The sequence below is a fragment of the Ochotona princeps genome, chromosome 28, assembly GCF_030435755.1.
Source record: "Ochotona princeps isolate mOchPri1 chromosome 28, mOchPri1.hap1, whole genome shotgun sequence".
Lineage (NCBI taxonomy): Eukaryota > Metazoa > Chordata > Mammalia > Lagomorpha > Ochotonidae > Ochotona > Ochotona princeps.
The window spans coordinates 17,804,419-17,819,632 of NC_080859.1; the positions used below are offsets into that span (position 1 = coordinate 17,804,419).

At 45.3% G+C, this 15,214-nt stretch overlaps 2 protein-coding genes across 3 annotated transcripts in view; one reads left to right on the forward strand and one right to left on the reverse strand.

Moving 5' to 3' along the window:
* The window catches only part of EFNA5 (ephrin A5), a 284,920-nt gene that overhangs the window by 153,471 nt on the left and 116,235 nt on the right, over positions 1-15,214 (reverse strand). The gene's annotated exons all lie outside the window — the stretch shown is intronic.
* On the forward strand, positions 2,146-2,766 carry LOC101525190 (large ribosomal subunit protein mL50-like). Its single transcript, XM_012927320.2, has one exon. The coding sequence runs from the start codon at positions 2,162-2,164 to the stop codon at positions 2,642-2,644; it is 483 nt and encodes a 160-aa protein (XP_012782774.2). The 5' UTR covers positions 2,146-2,161; the 3' UTR covers positions 2,645-2,766.

The window sequence follows — 15,214 nt, forward strand, 5'->3', positions numbered from 1 at the left end:
AAGCTGTATCTCCAATTTTCATTTAGTTTGTAATTTAAGCCATGCAAAAATCCAACACAACTGCCAACTTTTCTTAATAGAGGGGAAGACCTGCACTGTTCTCTAGGATTTGCTTGCTCAAATTCTTTTTCCTAAAAACACAATTTAAAAATGAAGCAGCAACGTGTTTATTGAGCAGCTACTATGTGCAAGGACCTAAGCTTGCCCCTCGGACAGCACAAAGCACTATCATGCTCTAGGAGTTTCCAGTCTCATTGAACACAGACTCAGAAATTTGGATGCCCACCAAAGAATCCATACCTTAAAAAAAAAAAAAAACAGGAGGCTCTGGGCAAAAAAGTACACTAAATGCAGGAGTGAATGCTGCCAGGGAAGTCCTCACTATAGCAAAGCCGACAAGACTGAATGTATCAAATGTGTTCAGTAAATTCAGCTAAGTTTGTATCACGTCTGCTCTGCAATAGGAGCTGTGTAAAACACTACAGACACCAATCAAACCGAGGAATGCGGAACAGAAACTGAAAGTGCAGGGAGACCAATGGGTCAGTTTTGTGTTATGTTCATAATCTTGTGTTCACTCAGCAAACTCCAAAGCCAGCTGCAATAAACGTCACCTGGGTCTTGCATGTAGGTGCCGGGAGGGGATGTGCTCCTTCCTATGTGGGGGTGCCTGCTTGCTTTTTTTTCAAGGCTGCATGCGCTCATTCAATTTACGGCACTAAGAGTTGCTGCACCATTTGTGGAGCGAGTGGAATGTGAAGGGCTACTCCTAGCCCAGCATCCTCAAGAGATCCCCGGTTCTTTTGACCGCTGGGAACAAGAACAGAAAACAAGTGCTGGTTTCTGGTTGCTGCTAATGCACTGAATCCATGACCACTGCAGGCATGGAGACCAGACTTGGGAGGGAAGTGAGATTTCAGCGGCGGGAACCAAGCCAGTCATCACACCACTGGAGGAAGACCCAGGGTTAGAGGAGCAAGCAGGGGAGGTGATCCCTGAAGAAGGCTCAGGGACAGAGTTCAGGTCCCAAAGGCGTTTGCAGTCACCGCCCTTGGCTCCTTGCCCCAGACTGCATGGACGGAATCTTTGGGTGATCCATGCCTGTCACACAGAGATGCTTAACTGCTTTGCTTTCGCCATGGACTATTTGTTCTGGATGATTCTGAGAGGGTGTGGGAATACAGACTCCTCAGATGGACTACCTGACAGATGGACTCAAGGGAGAGGAGGAGTTATCCTGAGGGTGAGGAGGGAGAGGAGGCAAAGGAGGAAAAGCGGATAGGGGAAACTCCAAGGGCGAGTCACTCCAAAGCTTCATGACGGCCTTCACCTTGGTACACAGGCAAGCCAGGGGCGGTGGTAGCGGTCACACTCAGGCGTAACCTGGAGGCAGAAGGAGGATGTGTGCAGATGCGAGTCTGCTAAGGCTGCAAAGGGCTACAATGGAAAAAGAACCCTAATTATTCTTCCACACAGTCATACAAAACAGAAAATGGGCTTCCCTAAAACGAAAATGATGGTACTAGGAAAAAATGATTATCAAACTTGTTATTTTTATGAAAACAATATTAACAAAGAATATCCCCAACTATCAGGAAAAAAAAACAACATGTCATTGTATAATACACATGAAAATGCCCCAGCCTTATCAATGAGAGATGTGCAAAGTCATTCAGTGTGGCTCCAAGTTATTAAAGATAATGAAAAGATCACTCAATACTTTCGGATGTTTAGCGGTAAAAAGTTCTTAAGAGCTTATCACAAGCAATTATTCAATATACACTAAAGATCTTCAAAATGTTCATTGATACGAGAAAGTAATTCTGGAAGTCTACCTGAAGGAAATCATCAGAAAATGAAAAATCTTCTGTTAGGAGGTGAGCATTTAGCCTAGCATTGAAGACTTCACACCCCCCTCTCCCCGCAACACACACACACACACACACACACACACACGGAGTGCCTGGGCTCCATTGCTAACTCCAGCTAACTTCTAATGTACACCATGGGAGACAATGGGGATGGTTTAAGGGGTTGAGTCCCTACGCCCACAGGAGGGATGCAGAGTGGGTGCCCAGCTCCTGGCTGGCTTCAGCGTGATCCAGCCCCGCATGTTGTGGGTATCAAGAGTGAATCAGGAGGCCCGCGGTTCTTCTGGAAGATGGCGGGCTTGTGTGTCTCCGGTGCAAGCCGAAGAGGTTTGACGTGGATAGTCTTGAGGGTGACGCGTAGAGAATTTTGGTCTCCATCCAGAAAAGAGAAGGATCCAGTAGAAGAGGTGAAGGCAGCAGAAGAGGTGAAGAAAGAACCTGTCTTGGTGTGTCCGCCCGTACGAAGCCGAAAGTACATGCCACCTGAAGATCTCCAGAGTCGTTTGGAATGTCATGTTAAAGAAGTTTTTGGCACATCTCTACCCAACAATTGGCAGGACATCTTTCTGGATGATGGTCACATGAAGTTCAGTCTCTTGGCACACTTAGGTGATGACTTGGGCCATGCAGTGCCCAACTCCAGGCTTCACCAGATGTGCAAAGTCAGGGATGTTCTTGATTTCTATAATGTCCCCGTTCAAGATGGATCTAAATTTGATGAACTTAGTACAAGTAATCTACCCCCTAATTTGAAAATCACTTGGAATTACTGACTTTTGTGGAAGATAAACACGTTGGTAGCATTTTCCCCCTAAGCAAGAGAGCTGCTGATTAGATCTTCTGTTATTTTACCATTAGAACTGTTCTCTGAATCCCATTTTTCTATAGAAGAATGCATCAATCTTTTTAAAAAATTTTCATGTATGAGTTCACAAAGAAATAAAAGAACTTTTTTTTTAACATTTGCTGAACCAGTATCCTTAAAAAATAGACTCATTAATTTATGGTGCATTTTTTCTTCAGAGGACGTTGGAGTTGACTTGGGAGGTTGTAAATGCCTTTTGAATAAAAACAAATCTTTAAAAAAAGTGATAAGGTATTTCAAGTTTAGACATGATCATATCCTTCACGGGCATCAAGTAGTGGAAAGAAAATGCTTAAATCCAAGGTGGAATTATTACATATTACACATGTATAAAGAAAGAAACTTGTATGAGATAAGATACTTAGAAAAGTGTTGTAAATTACATAAAATATTTCACTATTTTATTGCATGAGTAGAAATAACAAAATAATGTCCATTTGGTGTTAATCTGTTTTGGAATTAAAGTCATTTCTTAAAAAAAAAGTGAATCAGTAGACTGTGCACTCTCTTTCTGGGCCCCCCAATACATACATGGAAAAAGTACTGATTTCTGTTCAAAAGTTTTCATTAAGAAATACAATGAACATTACAGATTTCACTAATAAGTCAGGATAATTATATTAAGTGAGAAAAATCAAATCCACAGGACGATAAAAGCTACTAGAAGGAACAACAAATCAAAATGTTCCTGTGAGCACAGAACCAAATACTAACTGCGTCAAAATGCTAACAGCACTTATCTAAGGCTGTTATTTTACATTTAACTTTGAATTTTATACATGATAAATTTTATAATCAGGAAAATGAAAACAGCAATAAAAATCACATCAAGTTACTTCATGAATTATTTAATAAATAATAACACATCGAAGCTAAACTTATGGATGTTGTACTTGATAAAAGGATAGGGAAGAATTAAGACTTCTCCTTTGGGAACCTGACCGGGCTCAGCAGGGAAGATGTTCTGCTAAGATTATTCTCAAAGTCCTGCTATCCTCAGCTACGAAAAGTATTTGTGATTGTTTCCTAAATCAACAATAATTTTACTTTATAAATCTATGTTTTAGTAAAAGACTTAACATCCTTCCAATTCATAAGTTCTAAAGCGGGTTGGAAAATTCAACACTGACAATGAATAAAAATCAATGAACTTTCCAAGAAAACTAGGGGCACTTTATTGCAACCTGATTATACTCAGACTTCTCTTGGAGAAAAAAAAAAATACATGTTGTCACAACACAGCTTCTTAAATCTTGCATAATTTAACAGTTTTTAGCATCATAAGATTATTTACCAAAGTGTTAAAGTCTTGAACCGTACGCTGGGAGAGTCCTTTTCCTCCCAAATTGCACTCACAGGAAATTGCCCAAGAAGACATGAAGTCAGCTGTGAGAGCAGCTCCATCGCAGACTGAATAGCGTCCTGCGGACAGGACAAGCACAGGTGGGACCAACTCAGTAAGGGACAGTGAGGTCAGGCAATAGTTAACTAGGGTCCATCCTGGGAAACGGACTGTTGAATTCTGACTTCCAGGTAGCCAGATTGCAGACTGCTTTCTCCAGGCAAGCTGTTCTGGAACCATCCACTTTGCTGTTGACATCCTCCTGTGGTAGTACCAGGGCGGGGCGGGGCGGGGGCAGGTGTGGGAGGCAAGAGGCCAGGCCTTTTCCTGCTAACAAACATGATTCATGCGTGTCCCGGGAGGAGCAAGAACCCATTCACCTGATTATCAGCTGCCTGAGTCATGCCTCTTGGCCGTCTGGAACGCTGAGGATCCAGGACCGGCTGCTGCCCTGCCTCAGAAGCCACCTCCCAGCTTGCACAACGTCTGGGTTATCGGAGTGCCCCCAGTCTCTGGTGTAACAAATCTTGGTTCCACTAAGAGGAAGTTAGCAGGCCCAGGCGACAACGTGGCACTTTGCTTGTTCTACACTCAACTGTCTGGTTCAGAGATCTCTCAGGGACAACAGAACGGGCAGTCTCCTGGCAGGCACCAATAGCTTCTGCTCCCAAGAGAGGGCAGAGGCCAGCAGGGAAGAGAGCCTGGCCGGGTTGCACCTGCCACTTCTGCTCCACGTTCCCAGAGCCTCCACTGACGGGAACCGAATCCACCCATCACTCAGGGAACAAAGCAGAGAAGAACAAAAGTTGGGCACTCCAGGTTAAAAAAAAAAAATTCAAAGCAACTTCTTCAAAGGCCCTTTTATATTTATTTTAAGGAGATATTTGAATTTAAGTGACACTGTCAATCATTTCCTTTTTCAAATATGACAATGCTATTCTGCCATGACTTCTTCCTCCTGGATTGATGCAAATGAGGGGGAAGTTATAGGTTTCTCACCCAAAAAGAAAAAAAAAAATTCACCCATAAGCATCCTGGCAAGGGCAACAGACTCCACGGTTTTATTTTCAGGATGCTGCTTAATTTAGCAATTTTCTGTTTAGCTCGTATTGTCAGGAGAGAGCTCTGATTCACTACACGAGACAGAGTTATGTGCAAAATTCTCTAAGGTGATTGCTTGGGAAGGCAGCCGACTCGGAAAAATAGCATTGCGCAGAGAGAGGGCGACAAGGCAGTGAGGATGCCGGGATTTCCTACTTTACATCAGTCACAAAACTGAAACGTGAATTACAATGGTCACCTTGGCCTTGGCCTTGGGGAGGGTGTCCTATATAGGTTTTCCTGGCAACTGCTCTAAAATGGGGTAGAAAATGCCTAACATGCCATTGTCCTACACAGTCTAGAGAGGTTGAGAAGTAACACAAAAATCAGAAGGAGCATGGAGGCGTTCTGTCTCTGCCCCCTGCGAAGGAGCTGGCAACCAATCAGGGCGAGGCTGGGGCCCTGTACACACTGGGCAGCTTGTGAGGTGGGTCCTTGGGGATGTGGCCGGGGGGAGCCCATTATGCCATTGGGGGTCCTGACATTTGGGGCAATCTAAACCTTGTTACTGTGTGGCTCAGCCCTGGTGGGTGGGAGATTCCGAATGGAGGCCTCCTTACCCAAGCTATTAAGATCACTGAGGAAATAGAGAAAATGGGCAATAAGGATCTGCCTCCTGGTGAGCCATTAGCTTGGGTTTAATCAGACAGTTCTGACAGCTCCTGTGCACCAGAGGTAGCAGTGGCTGCAGACAACACCCCAAGTGCAGGGGCACAGCCGACTGACGCCTCTGAGAAGTTGTCAGGCAGGCAACTGACCATGTCTTGCAGGCTGTCACCTGCCCTGCAGACTGTCCCTGAACCCCTGAGAGGCAGGCCCGACAAGAGGATGAGCTCTTGGGGCACCAAACACAAGTGCTACTTTCAGGCCAGAAGCCAGGCTGCTTTGGGAGAGGGCTTGTGTGCAAGAGTGTGAAAATGAAGCTCTACATTGAAGCTTGCACAGAAACAAATGGTGAATTTTGCAAGCTCTGTAGCCAGCTTCAGGGCCTGCTTGCCCCATCTGCAGGCGGGGCAGTCAGTCCGCCGCTAGCCCCACGGAACCCACTACTCCCACTCCCCCTCCTCAGTGCCCCAGAAGACGCCTCGTTTAGGGCACTCGGTCATCCACACTCTTAATAATGTCCAGGTAAGTTTATTTCATTACAAAAAAAAAAAAACATGCAAACAACCGACACTCCCCCAAACACACATATGCGAAACCAGAAACTCCCATATAGGTTTCCACTGTGCACATTTTCCATGAACTTATGAAAGACCAGGCACCTGCATGGCTTCCTCAATTTTTTTTTTTTTTGCACTAACACAAATGTATCTTATACAATTCCATTTCCCATGAACTTTTTTCATGTTTCCTTCGCTCTCTCGCTGAGTGCCCCGAGAGCAGAGACTGTCTTATTCAAATCTTAACTCAAATAGGTAGTGAAACACTTGGCACATTTTAATTACCACAGAACGAGGTGCTAAAAAAAAAAAAAAGGAACTTTATCAGACACATGATAAACCCCAAGAGGTCTCTGTTGTTCCAGGTGCAGAAGCCTTGCACAAGAAGTCTATGCTCTTATTTCAGTCTCCCTGTCTCCCTCCACATGGCTGCCCTTGAAGCCCTGTGACTTGTTACAACACCTTGGGCAACACCTGAGTGGCAAACAGAAGCAGTATCTCGGGTTTTCCTGTGTTCCCCAAAAGCCTTGCCTACATCTCAGCTGCCAGGAGTAAAAGCACAAAGGTGTGTGTGCAAGTCTGGCCTGGTAACAGTGCCTGACCGAGGCCCTGGTGTTGGTTAAGTCACAGGGACTGTAAGTCAGCTATGTCGAGGGCTCCTGACTCCCATTCCGACAATGACGGCCTCCGAAATACTGAGGATGAAATTGTGCACCTACTGATCTGAGGAAGAAGAAATCACCTGCAGGAAAATGATCTGGGAAGGATGCTGGAAGCCCAGGGCGCACCACCACAAAACACAGGACGGAAACACTGCAGCTCCGCCCGGCTGTGGCCACTCAGCCCGGCACTGTGGTACCAGGCTCTACTGCTACCTTCACTGCCATTCACCTATTAAGGGTGAGGACAGAGAAGTGATCCCTCATCAAGCTGCCCTTGAAGGGCTGTGTGGCCCCTAGACAGTTAATTACTTCAAGCCAGGGTCAAGATCCTGTGGCTGGACAGTCACGCAAAAATCGCAGCAGTTTGTGTCTGGCTCTTCAATCTGCTGGCATCAGACAGCAATTTTCGACAGCACACAAGTGCAAAAGAGTTTTGTTGGCAAGAAGGGCCTTTGATGGCTGTGTAATCAACTCGACTTCAACAGGCCTTTCGCACAGACTGAGAAGGAGTCAAACTTTCAAAAAGCCATTAGTTTTCTCCCGGGAAAAACACTGTCTCATTCCTCCTAATGTTGTCCCAGTAGAGGTGATTTGTACGAACTAACAGAAAATTTTGTCCACTGCAGTTTGAAAACGCAGCCAATGACACCCCGGCAGCTCTGACAACCGTGTTTCCTTTTTAATTGAAACCCAACGTCCAATAACATACTTGGAATTCGAAGAGAGTGGACCTTCGGAAAAAAATGAGTTTTCCGTAGATTTAACTCCTCAGAGAGACTGGGGCTGTTTTCCGTTTCCATTAAGCTGGACCAAAAATGGCCCTACTTTTTTCCCCTCAAATACCCAAGTGGGACAAGGCAATTCTGCTTGCTCCTCCCCCAGCATAGAAAAGAGCTAGACGACAACAAAAAGATAATGTAATTTGCAGGGGGCCGCCCTCTTAGCTCTGCACATCCTCAAGGATCAATGTGGCCGACTCTGGCTCATCTGCTCAGGCACTGACAAATGATGGATTCCAACTCGGCATCCACAAGCAGAGAGAGGCCCGCTCGTCAACAGCTCCAAGTGGAAACGCACGCACTTCTCATAAGCAAGACAAATCACTCATTCGCACCCACCACTTCCAACAGGAACACTAATTTTCTATTTATTTGCACGGCGCATGTCCTGCGTCCAAAGCAGTGCATTAAAAAAGCTCTCGGGCAGCCAATTGGTTTGATTACATTTATTCATCGTCTTATTACAAGGGTCCAGTGGCACAGCTACGAATGAGGAGGGTAGTGAAGGCTTCATACCTTGTTGGTAACCTGTCAGGGCTGCGGGTTGCTCTGGCATGCCACACACACACACACACACACACACACACACACACACACTCAGCTCCGATGTAAGGAATTTTTTTTAACAAAATTTCATGGCCATAGATCTTAAACCTGCCATGTGCCTTTCCTGCCATATGCAGTTATTTTTATTAATAACTCCAAGAACATACTGTGGAATTCTTTTTGTTTTGAAATCCGGTCATGTGACTCCTATGACACCAGGGAACACTGCGTAAATTGTACTATCCTAACACACCAATGAATGGCCCCTTTTAGAGGCAAGCTGGTGATGAATTGATATTTTCGAAGGCCTAAGCAAGCACAGGGCACCATATAGAATCCTTCTTCTCTGCTCTCGGCTATGATGGATGAAAGTGAGGAGCAGAAAAGAGGCCACAGAGACGTGGGCTCAAGCTGACAACCAGGCAACTGCAAGACGATTGTTTTCATCAAGCAGGAGAAGAAGTGGCTTTTTGTATGACTTTCTGCCTTCTCCTGCCGCACACACTCAGATCATGCACACACTGAAGCGCTGGCCGTCGGAAAACTGGAATGCAGCAGAAAAAACAGAGGCGACGCAACTTCCCTCCAACTCCTACAGGATCTTAGAAACTCACAGTGCATCTTCAATAGGGAGAGAAAGATATAAAACCTGGCTTGCCGCTTTCCGGTCCTGACCTTTCTTCCTCTGCTCCACAGAAACCTCTGGGACAAGGAGGCGACACAGGTGTGCCGGTGTCATGCAGTATCGTGCAAAGCTTCTGACAACAAACTCTCGTGGTCAGGGCTGTTCGGGTTTACCTCTGAAATGTCAGGGCAAGACATGGCTGTTGCTCAAAGCAACAGAAGCCAACCTCATGGAACCAAGGGCAGGCTGTGCAAATAAACACACCATTGGTGTTGATCCTTGAGAGCACACTGCACGGCAGGTTTGTCGTCCGTTAAGAAAGACATTAAGCTGGATATATGTTTATATGAAGTCCCCTGTGACTTTCAACCTCTAGAGAAAAAAAAAACATACTCTTCCTTGATGATACATGATCATTGTGAATGAAAGCTGCAAGTGATCACTTAAGACTATAATTAAGATTTTTCTTCCATAAAGTTTATAGCAATATAACTTTGGGAATAATAGCTTAATGGAAATTTTGTTAGGATATAAGGTGTCCTTTTAGCTTATCTGGAATCATCCTTTGCACAACAAATGGAAATTATGCCCCCCAAAGAGTATCAATTTCAGAGGAGGCGGTCTTCCTCTGTATATGGTAGGCTCCTGGTTATCAGGAAGTTTTCTCTAAAACAGAGACATCTTCCACATGCTGGTTTATTCCCCCAAACGTCCACAACATCCTGGCACCAGCCAGGAGCCCAGAATGCTAGATGGGTCAGCCACACGGGTGGCAGAGGCCCAAGCACTTGAGCCATGTTCGGCTGCCTCCCAGAATGAACTAGAATGAAGGCTGATCAGAAGCAGAGGAGCCAGCACTCAAGAGGCACTCACATATACGAATCAGGAGTCCCACAGTGAGGCTTAATCCTCTGCAGCCACAAAGCCCACCCCAGAAACAAAAAAAAAAAGACCACTGAAACAATCTCTTCCCACACACAAATTAAGGAAATATGGATGTCACAAACACAATGCTACCATGACTGATCAAATGTATTTCCTGGGTCTGGCGCAATGGCTCAGTGGCTAAATTCCTACCTTATAAGGGATTGGATCCCATATGGGAACTAGTTTGTGTTCTGGCTGCTCCGTTTCCCATCCAGCTCCCTGCTTGTGGCCTGGGAATGCAGTAGAGGATGGGCCAAAGTCTTAGGACCCTCCACCCTCATAAGAGACCCAGAAGAAGCTCCTGACTTCAGATCAGCTCAGTTCCAGCCGTTACAACCATTTGAGGAATGAATCTGCGGACAGAAGAGCCTTCTGTTTCTCTCTCTGGAAACTGGATTTGCCTTTCCCATAAAAATAAATAAATCTTTTTTTAAAAAAAGCATTTTCTTATGCTTTTCTTCCCATTGAATGTGAAATTACTACTTTTAAATGGGTAACAACAAAGAATATAGAAACACTGTAGACATTCTGTCCGTTCTTTGTTTTGCAGGGAGAACATAATTTTTTGTGAAGACCAACAGATACAAGTTGACACTGGCAAACAGGTGTTTGCATTCCTGTGACATGAAGAGGAAAAGACAGTGTCACCTGTATAACCAGGGCTGACATGCTGAGCTGACATAGAGGGGCCAACACTGAGTGTCTGCTAAATGGGTCATTTATTTCAGGCCCAGAGGAGCACACCGCGAACACATCTGTCAGTTTCCTCATCTGTAGCATGAAACTGAAGCAGTGGTCAGTGGATTACTGGGGTGGGATTGGCACTCCACCAAGTTCAAGGATACAAGGTGGAAGTGGGTAGAAGTCTAGCCAAGAAGACGTCCTTGCATGGATTTGCATCGTAGGAAGTCTGCAATCCTGAAGTGCTCCAGTGTCTGAGTTGAGTAAAATGACATAATTCACAAACGGAAGGAGGGGGAGAGACGATCGTGCATGCCCACTTTTCCAAGTTGGATATTCTCTACACAACCAAATTCCAAGGAATCCATTCAATCTCTGCCAAGGACCTCATTTCCTAAAATTGTGCACCTGACACATTTTCAACTAAAAAAAAATTATGTGCAAATTGTAACTGATTCATATGAGAGTTTCAGGAATGCTTCATATTTCTCTTTGATTAATAATTAACTGGTCAAAAATATCGAGGCTTTCAAACAGATAGGCACCTCATCGATCTCAATGTTCTGGTAATTAATCAGGACACAGTCACATGTCGTCATCCCTTTACTTACATAAAATAGACATTATTTCATTTCACTCTCACACAGTCTTTTAAGACAATCGATGCAAAAACTATCTTTGTTTCACAGGTAACGAAGGGGATACTTGTAATTTATCATACTCAATAGAGCTTGAAAGGGGAAGCTTTCTAGAGATAAGAGCCCAGGCCCCTAGAGGAAGCTGAGCGTTTTGAGAACAGATGGGCCTGGACTATCATATTCCATGTGTATCCATGGTGAGCACTCGATTCAATCTTTCCAGATACCATCTGGAATGGCAAAGGTTCCAGGTTTCGTAGCACAATAGGAAGGGGGAGGAAGGGCCCGTTCTCTGGGGTCTGACACTTCTGAGCGGGGGTGCCTCTGTGTTGAGTTCTGGGAGTGGATTTTATCTGGCCCCTCTGGTGTACTGCCTGCTCGACTTGCAAGGAACAGGAGGCCCAATCTTTCTTTCTAGGTTGCCTATACTGTCAAGAATCTCATCTCCCACATGGACCGAAGCAGAGCCTCTCAAACCAAACAAGGCCTGGGTTAACACTCAGTGTCCTCCGGAAATAGAAGTCCTTCCTTGCAAGATCTACAGCTCCCATCCAGCTCTTAGACTTCTGGCTGTCAAACACATTTTTAGGATGCTCTCAAGCGGGGGACTGCTCATTACGGGGGATTCTTAAATCAGAAAGACATTAGCAAAGAAGCGACTAAAATAGCTCTCACTGTGGGCCAAGTGCCCTCACGTGATTCGACTCAATGCAGAGATGCTTTCAGACGCATTTCCATTCCTGCTGGGCCCACAAAAATGCTGGGCCTTCTACATAAGCAACAACTGCGGTCAGCAATACTCAGAGATGTCAAGTGTCAACTAGGGAAACACACACCCACACCTGTGAGTTCCAACCTTCCTGCTTCTCACACCAGAAGGAAAACAACAGCAACAGCAAACAGCACTGCAGGATGAGTGAAAGGGCTAAGCAAAAGTGTATGTGATGATCCTCAATGATGAGACACTTAAAAATCCGCGTTCCATTTGCTGTGCTGAGATAAAATGTATGCATTTTAGTAGACATTTCTGCTCACACTAAGTGCCAAATTTTGCGGTTCCACGTCAATCCACCTGCCATCCCAGGGAACTTTCACATGAGCTGGAGACCCCTCCAAGTAGCATTACATGACAATCTGTAGTTGCATGATAAAATACATGATATTACATGATGCACAACATGACAGCCTGCAATGTGACCTCCCTGAGTCCCTGGAGGATGTCTGAGTCAGATTGCTACTCTGTTGTTCTATGTGTAATACTGCAGTATTTGAAGGAGTACTCCTGCTCAATACATAATGTCTATAACTACCAATGTGGCAATTTGCAAGTTTTGTTTCTAATAAAAATAACTTCCCAAATAACAAAATTAGACTCCTACAAAAATGATCATTTAATCCAACACAGCCTAGAATACTAAGGTGTTCAAGTAACCTTATAAACTACATCAAGTGGAAGAAGGGCCAGTGAGGTTCATAGAGTCTTGACAGGATAATCAAGTCTGCTGGCACTCATCACTTTGTGACACTGGTCACCACATTTTCTCACTTTACAGATGAGGAGCTTGGGCAGGGTCACAACAAGCCCAAGGTCCTGCACTCATGGTGCAAGGCCAGATCCAACCCCAGACCCCTGAGCTTGAAAGTCTACACTGCGCACCAGGGGTTTGCCAGCATTCTTTCGCAGGCCAAGAGCAGGAATATTTCAGGCTGTGTGAACCACAGACATTCTACCAACTCCTACTCAAGGCCATTGCATTCCTCTGCCTCTTGAAATTTCCAAGTAGTTATACACTCAACGTGTTTGACTCCCTCAACCAGCTTTTGTAGCAGTAACTTGCCCTTTGTGGTCAGCATAAATAAGTCTCTGGCTTAAACGCCCAGCAGAAGGGCAGAGATGAGAGCCTTGAACCTGAGGTTAGATGGAGGGATGCAGGAGGATTCTTTCTGACTTGTATGAACGACTTCCTTCCCCTGTCCGTAGTCTTCCTGAGCAAGCAGCACATGTGCCCACCAGGATCACAGCAGGGGCAGGCAGGACGGGCTCAGCACCCGTGCAATACTGACTCACCCTGTCTCCCTCCTCCCCTGCCAGAGGAACTGATGTCTCTGAACATTTACGTTCAAAATCTCCTTAGAAAATTTTAATATGAAGCATTTTCTGAAAAATCTCCCAGGACATAACCATTCTTTCAAGTCTGAAAAGGAACTATGAGCAAAATATGCAAGTTTTAACAACAGGAAGGTTGTTGGATTTTACAAAGCCGAAAAGAGGGTCTCCACCATTCCTTCCCAGGGACCAATATTTGGGCTGAAAGTATATGTTTATGGTAATCCTTCTCTACTTAAATAAGATTCGGACGTTCTTTTAATTATAAAATATGTTCTATTGACAAATCATTAATCTGGTGGCAGCAGACCTCTACAGTCCTGGCCACTTGGTAAGGCCCACAGCACTGCACAATGCCATCACCAATGTTCTCATTGTCCCTGACAACTTCCTCAGGGAACGTGCAGAAAATGCCCATGGGCTTTCCACATTATAGCTTTAGGGTATCTGAGGGCAGCAAAGGTGGAGGAAGCACCATCACACTGCTAAAGATGACTGTCATGGTGATACTATTACTAGTACCAATACTCAATGCCGGTATCAACTAAAGATTTGCTATGAACCAGCATTGTTCTCAGTATGAATGAGTTCATCTGACTTTCAACCCCATTTAGCAGGTGACAGGAAGGTGAGGCAACGAATGAGAGAGAATGCTGGAAAATGACACAGGCCATGACTGCAGGCCTAGTGTCTATATCACGAATTCCCACTATTCCATTATTGACCCATATACAGTAACTATGGAGAGCCAGATGCTGCTGAAAATGCAGCTTACACGGCCATGCAATGCAATGGATAACATATTTATAAAGAGAACCATTAACAGCTTCCGTAGGGCAAGTTTTGCAACAGAGGTAAGAGAAGTTCTTAACTGTCTACATAGTAGCTGCCCATCAGTGCTTGCTGTGGCCCCACAGGTCTCCTCTTACTTATTCAAGAGGAGAGACAGAGCTTCTGCCCACTGGGTCACCTCTTCCAATGCTCATGATGGCTGGGCCAGGCCAGGTGTGGAGCTAGGAGCTGGAGAAGCATGGCTCCCACGTGGGTTGCAGAAGACCAGCACGTGAGCCACCAGCTGTTGCCTGCCAGAGTTTACATGAACAGGAAGATGGAATCAGAAGCCAGAGAGTGCTATCACATGGACACCCCCATGGGGGATATGGGCATCTGAGCAGGCATGCTACCCAGCATTTGCACCGCTGGGGTTCATGCCCAACCCCACCCCCCCAATGGTGTCATGGTGAGCCCTGTTGATGGGAATGGCCTTCATCTCACCCCACCATGGTATATTCAGAGTGCTCACTCTCTCACAAAGCCAAGAGGATGGAGATGTTTAAAATCTGGACTGGAACGTTCTGCTGTTGTCACATGCAGCAGACACTGCAGACAGCCATGTGCAAACGATGACGCGGAAAGGAGGAGCCTGTGAAATACATAGGGGTGTCTAGGTGCAACTTGCGGTTCTGTCACTGTAGCTGTGGCTGAAGGCTGTAACTTGGACACAATACAGCAGCCTACTGCTCCGTGTCCATCTGGGGGAGAAACCAGACAAGGGCTACAAGGGCATGTGGTAAACTGTGAACGGACAAACTAGTGCAAGGCAGTATTTTATTATTATAACTCCCCACTGTGGAATTAGATTTAGATATCAATTTTCTTCTTCCAGAGATGATATCTAAACTATGATGGAAAATAAATGTGCAAAGAAAGAAAGTGATGAGAGAGGAAATGAAATGCCACTGCTCCAATCCAACGAAACATCCCAGAACTTCAGGTATATAACTCGGGTTTCCCCCAGGGGATTACGAAACCTGTGGGCAGGCAACAGGCACCACCAGAAACGGATACACACACTGCATGAAATGCACTGTGCTGCGGCTGGGCTGTGGAAGCACCAGGCAAAAAAA

Bases quoted from the DNA above. Each gene is read 5' to 3' on its own strand.
- LOC101525190 (XM_012927320.2), top strand. From the start codon at position 2,162: ATGGCGGGCTTGTGTGTCTCCGGTGCAAGCCGAAGAGGTTTGACGTGG.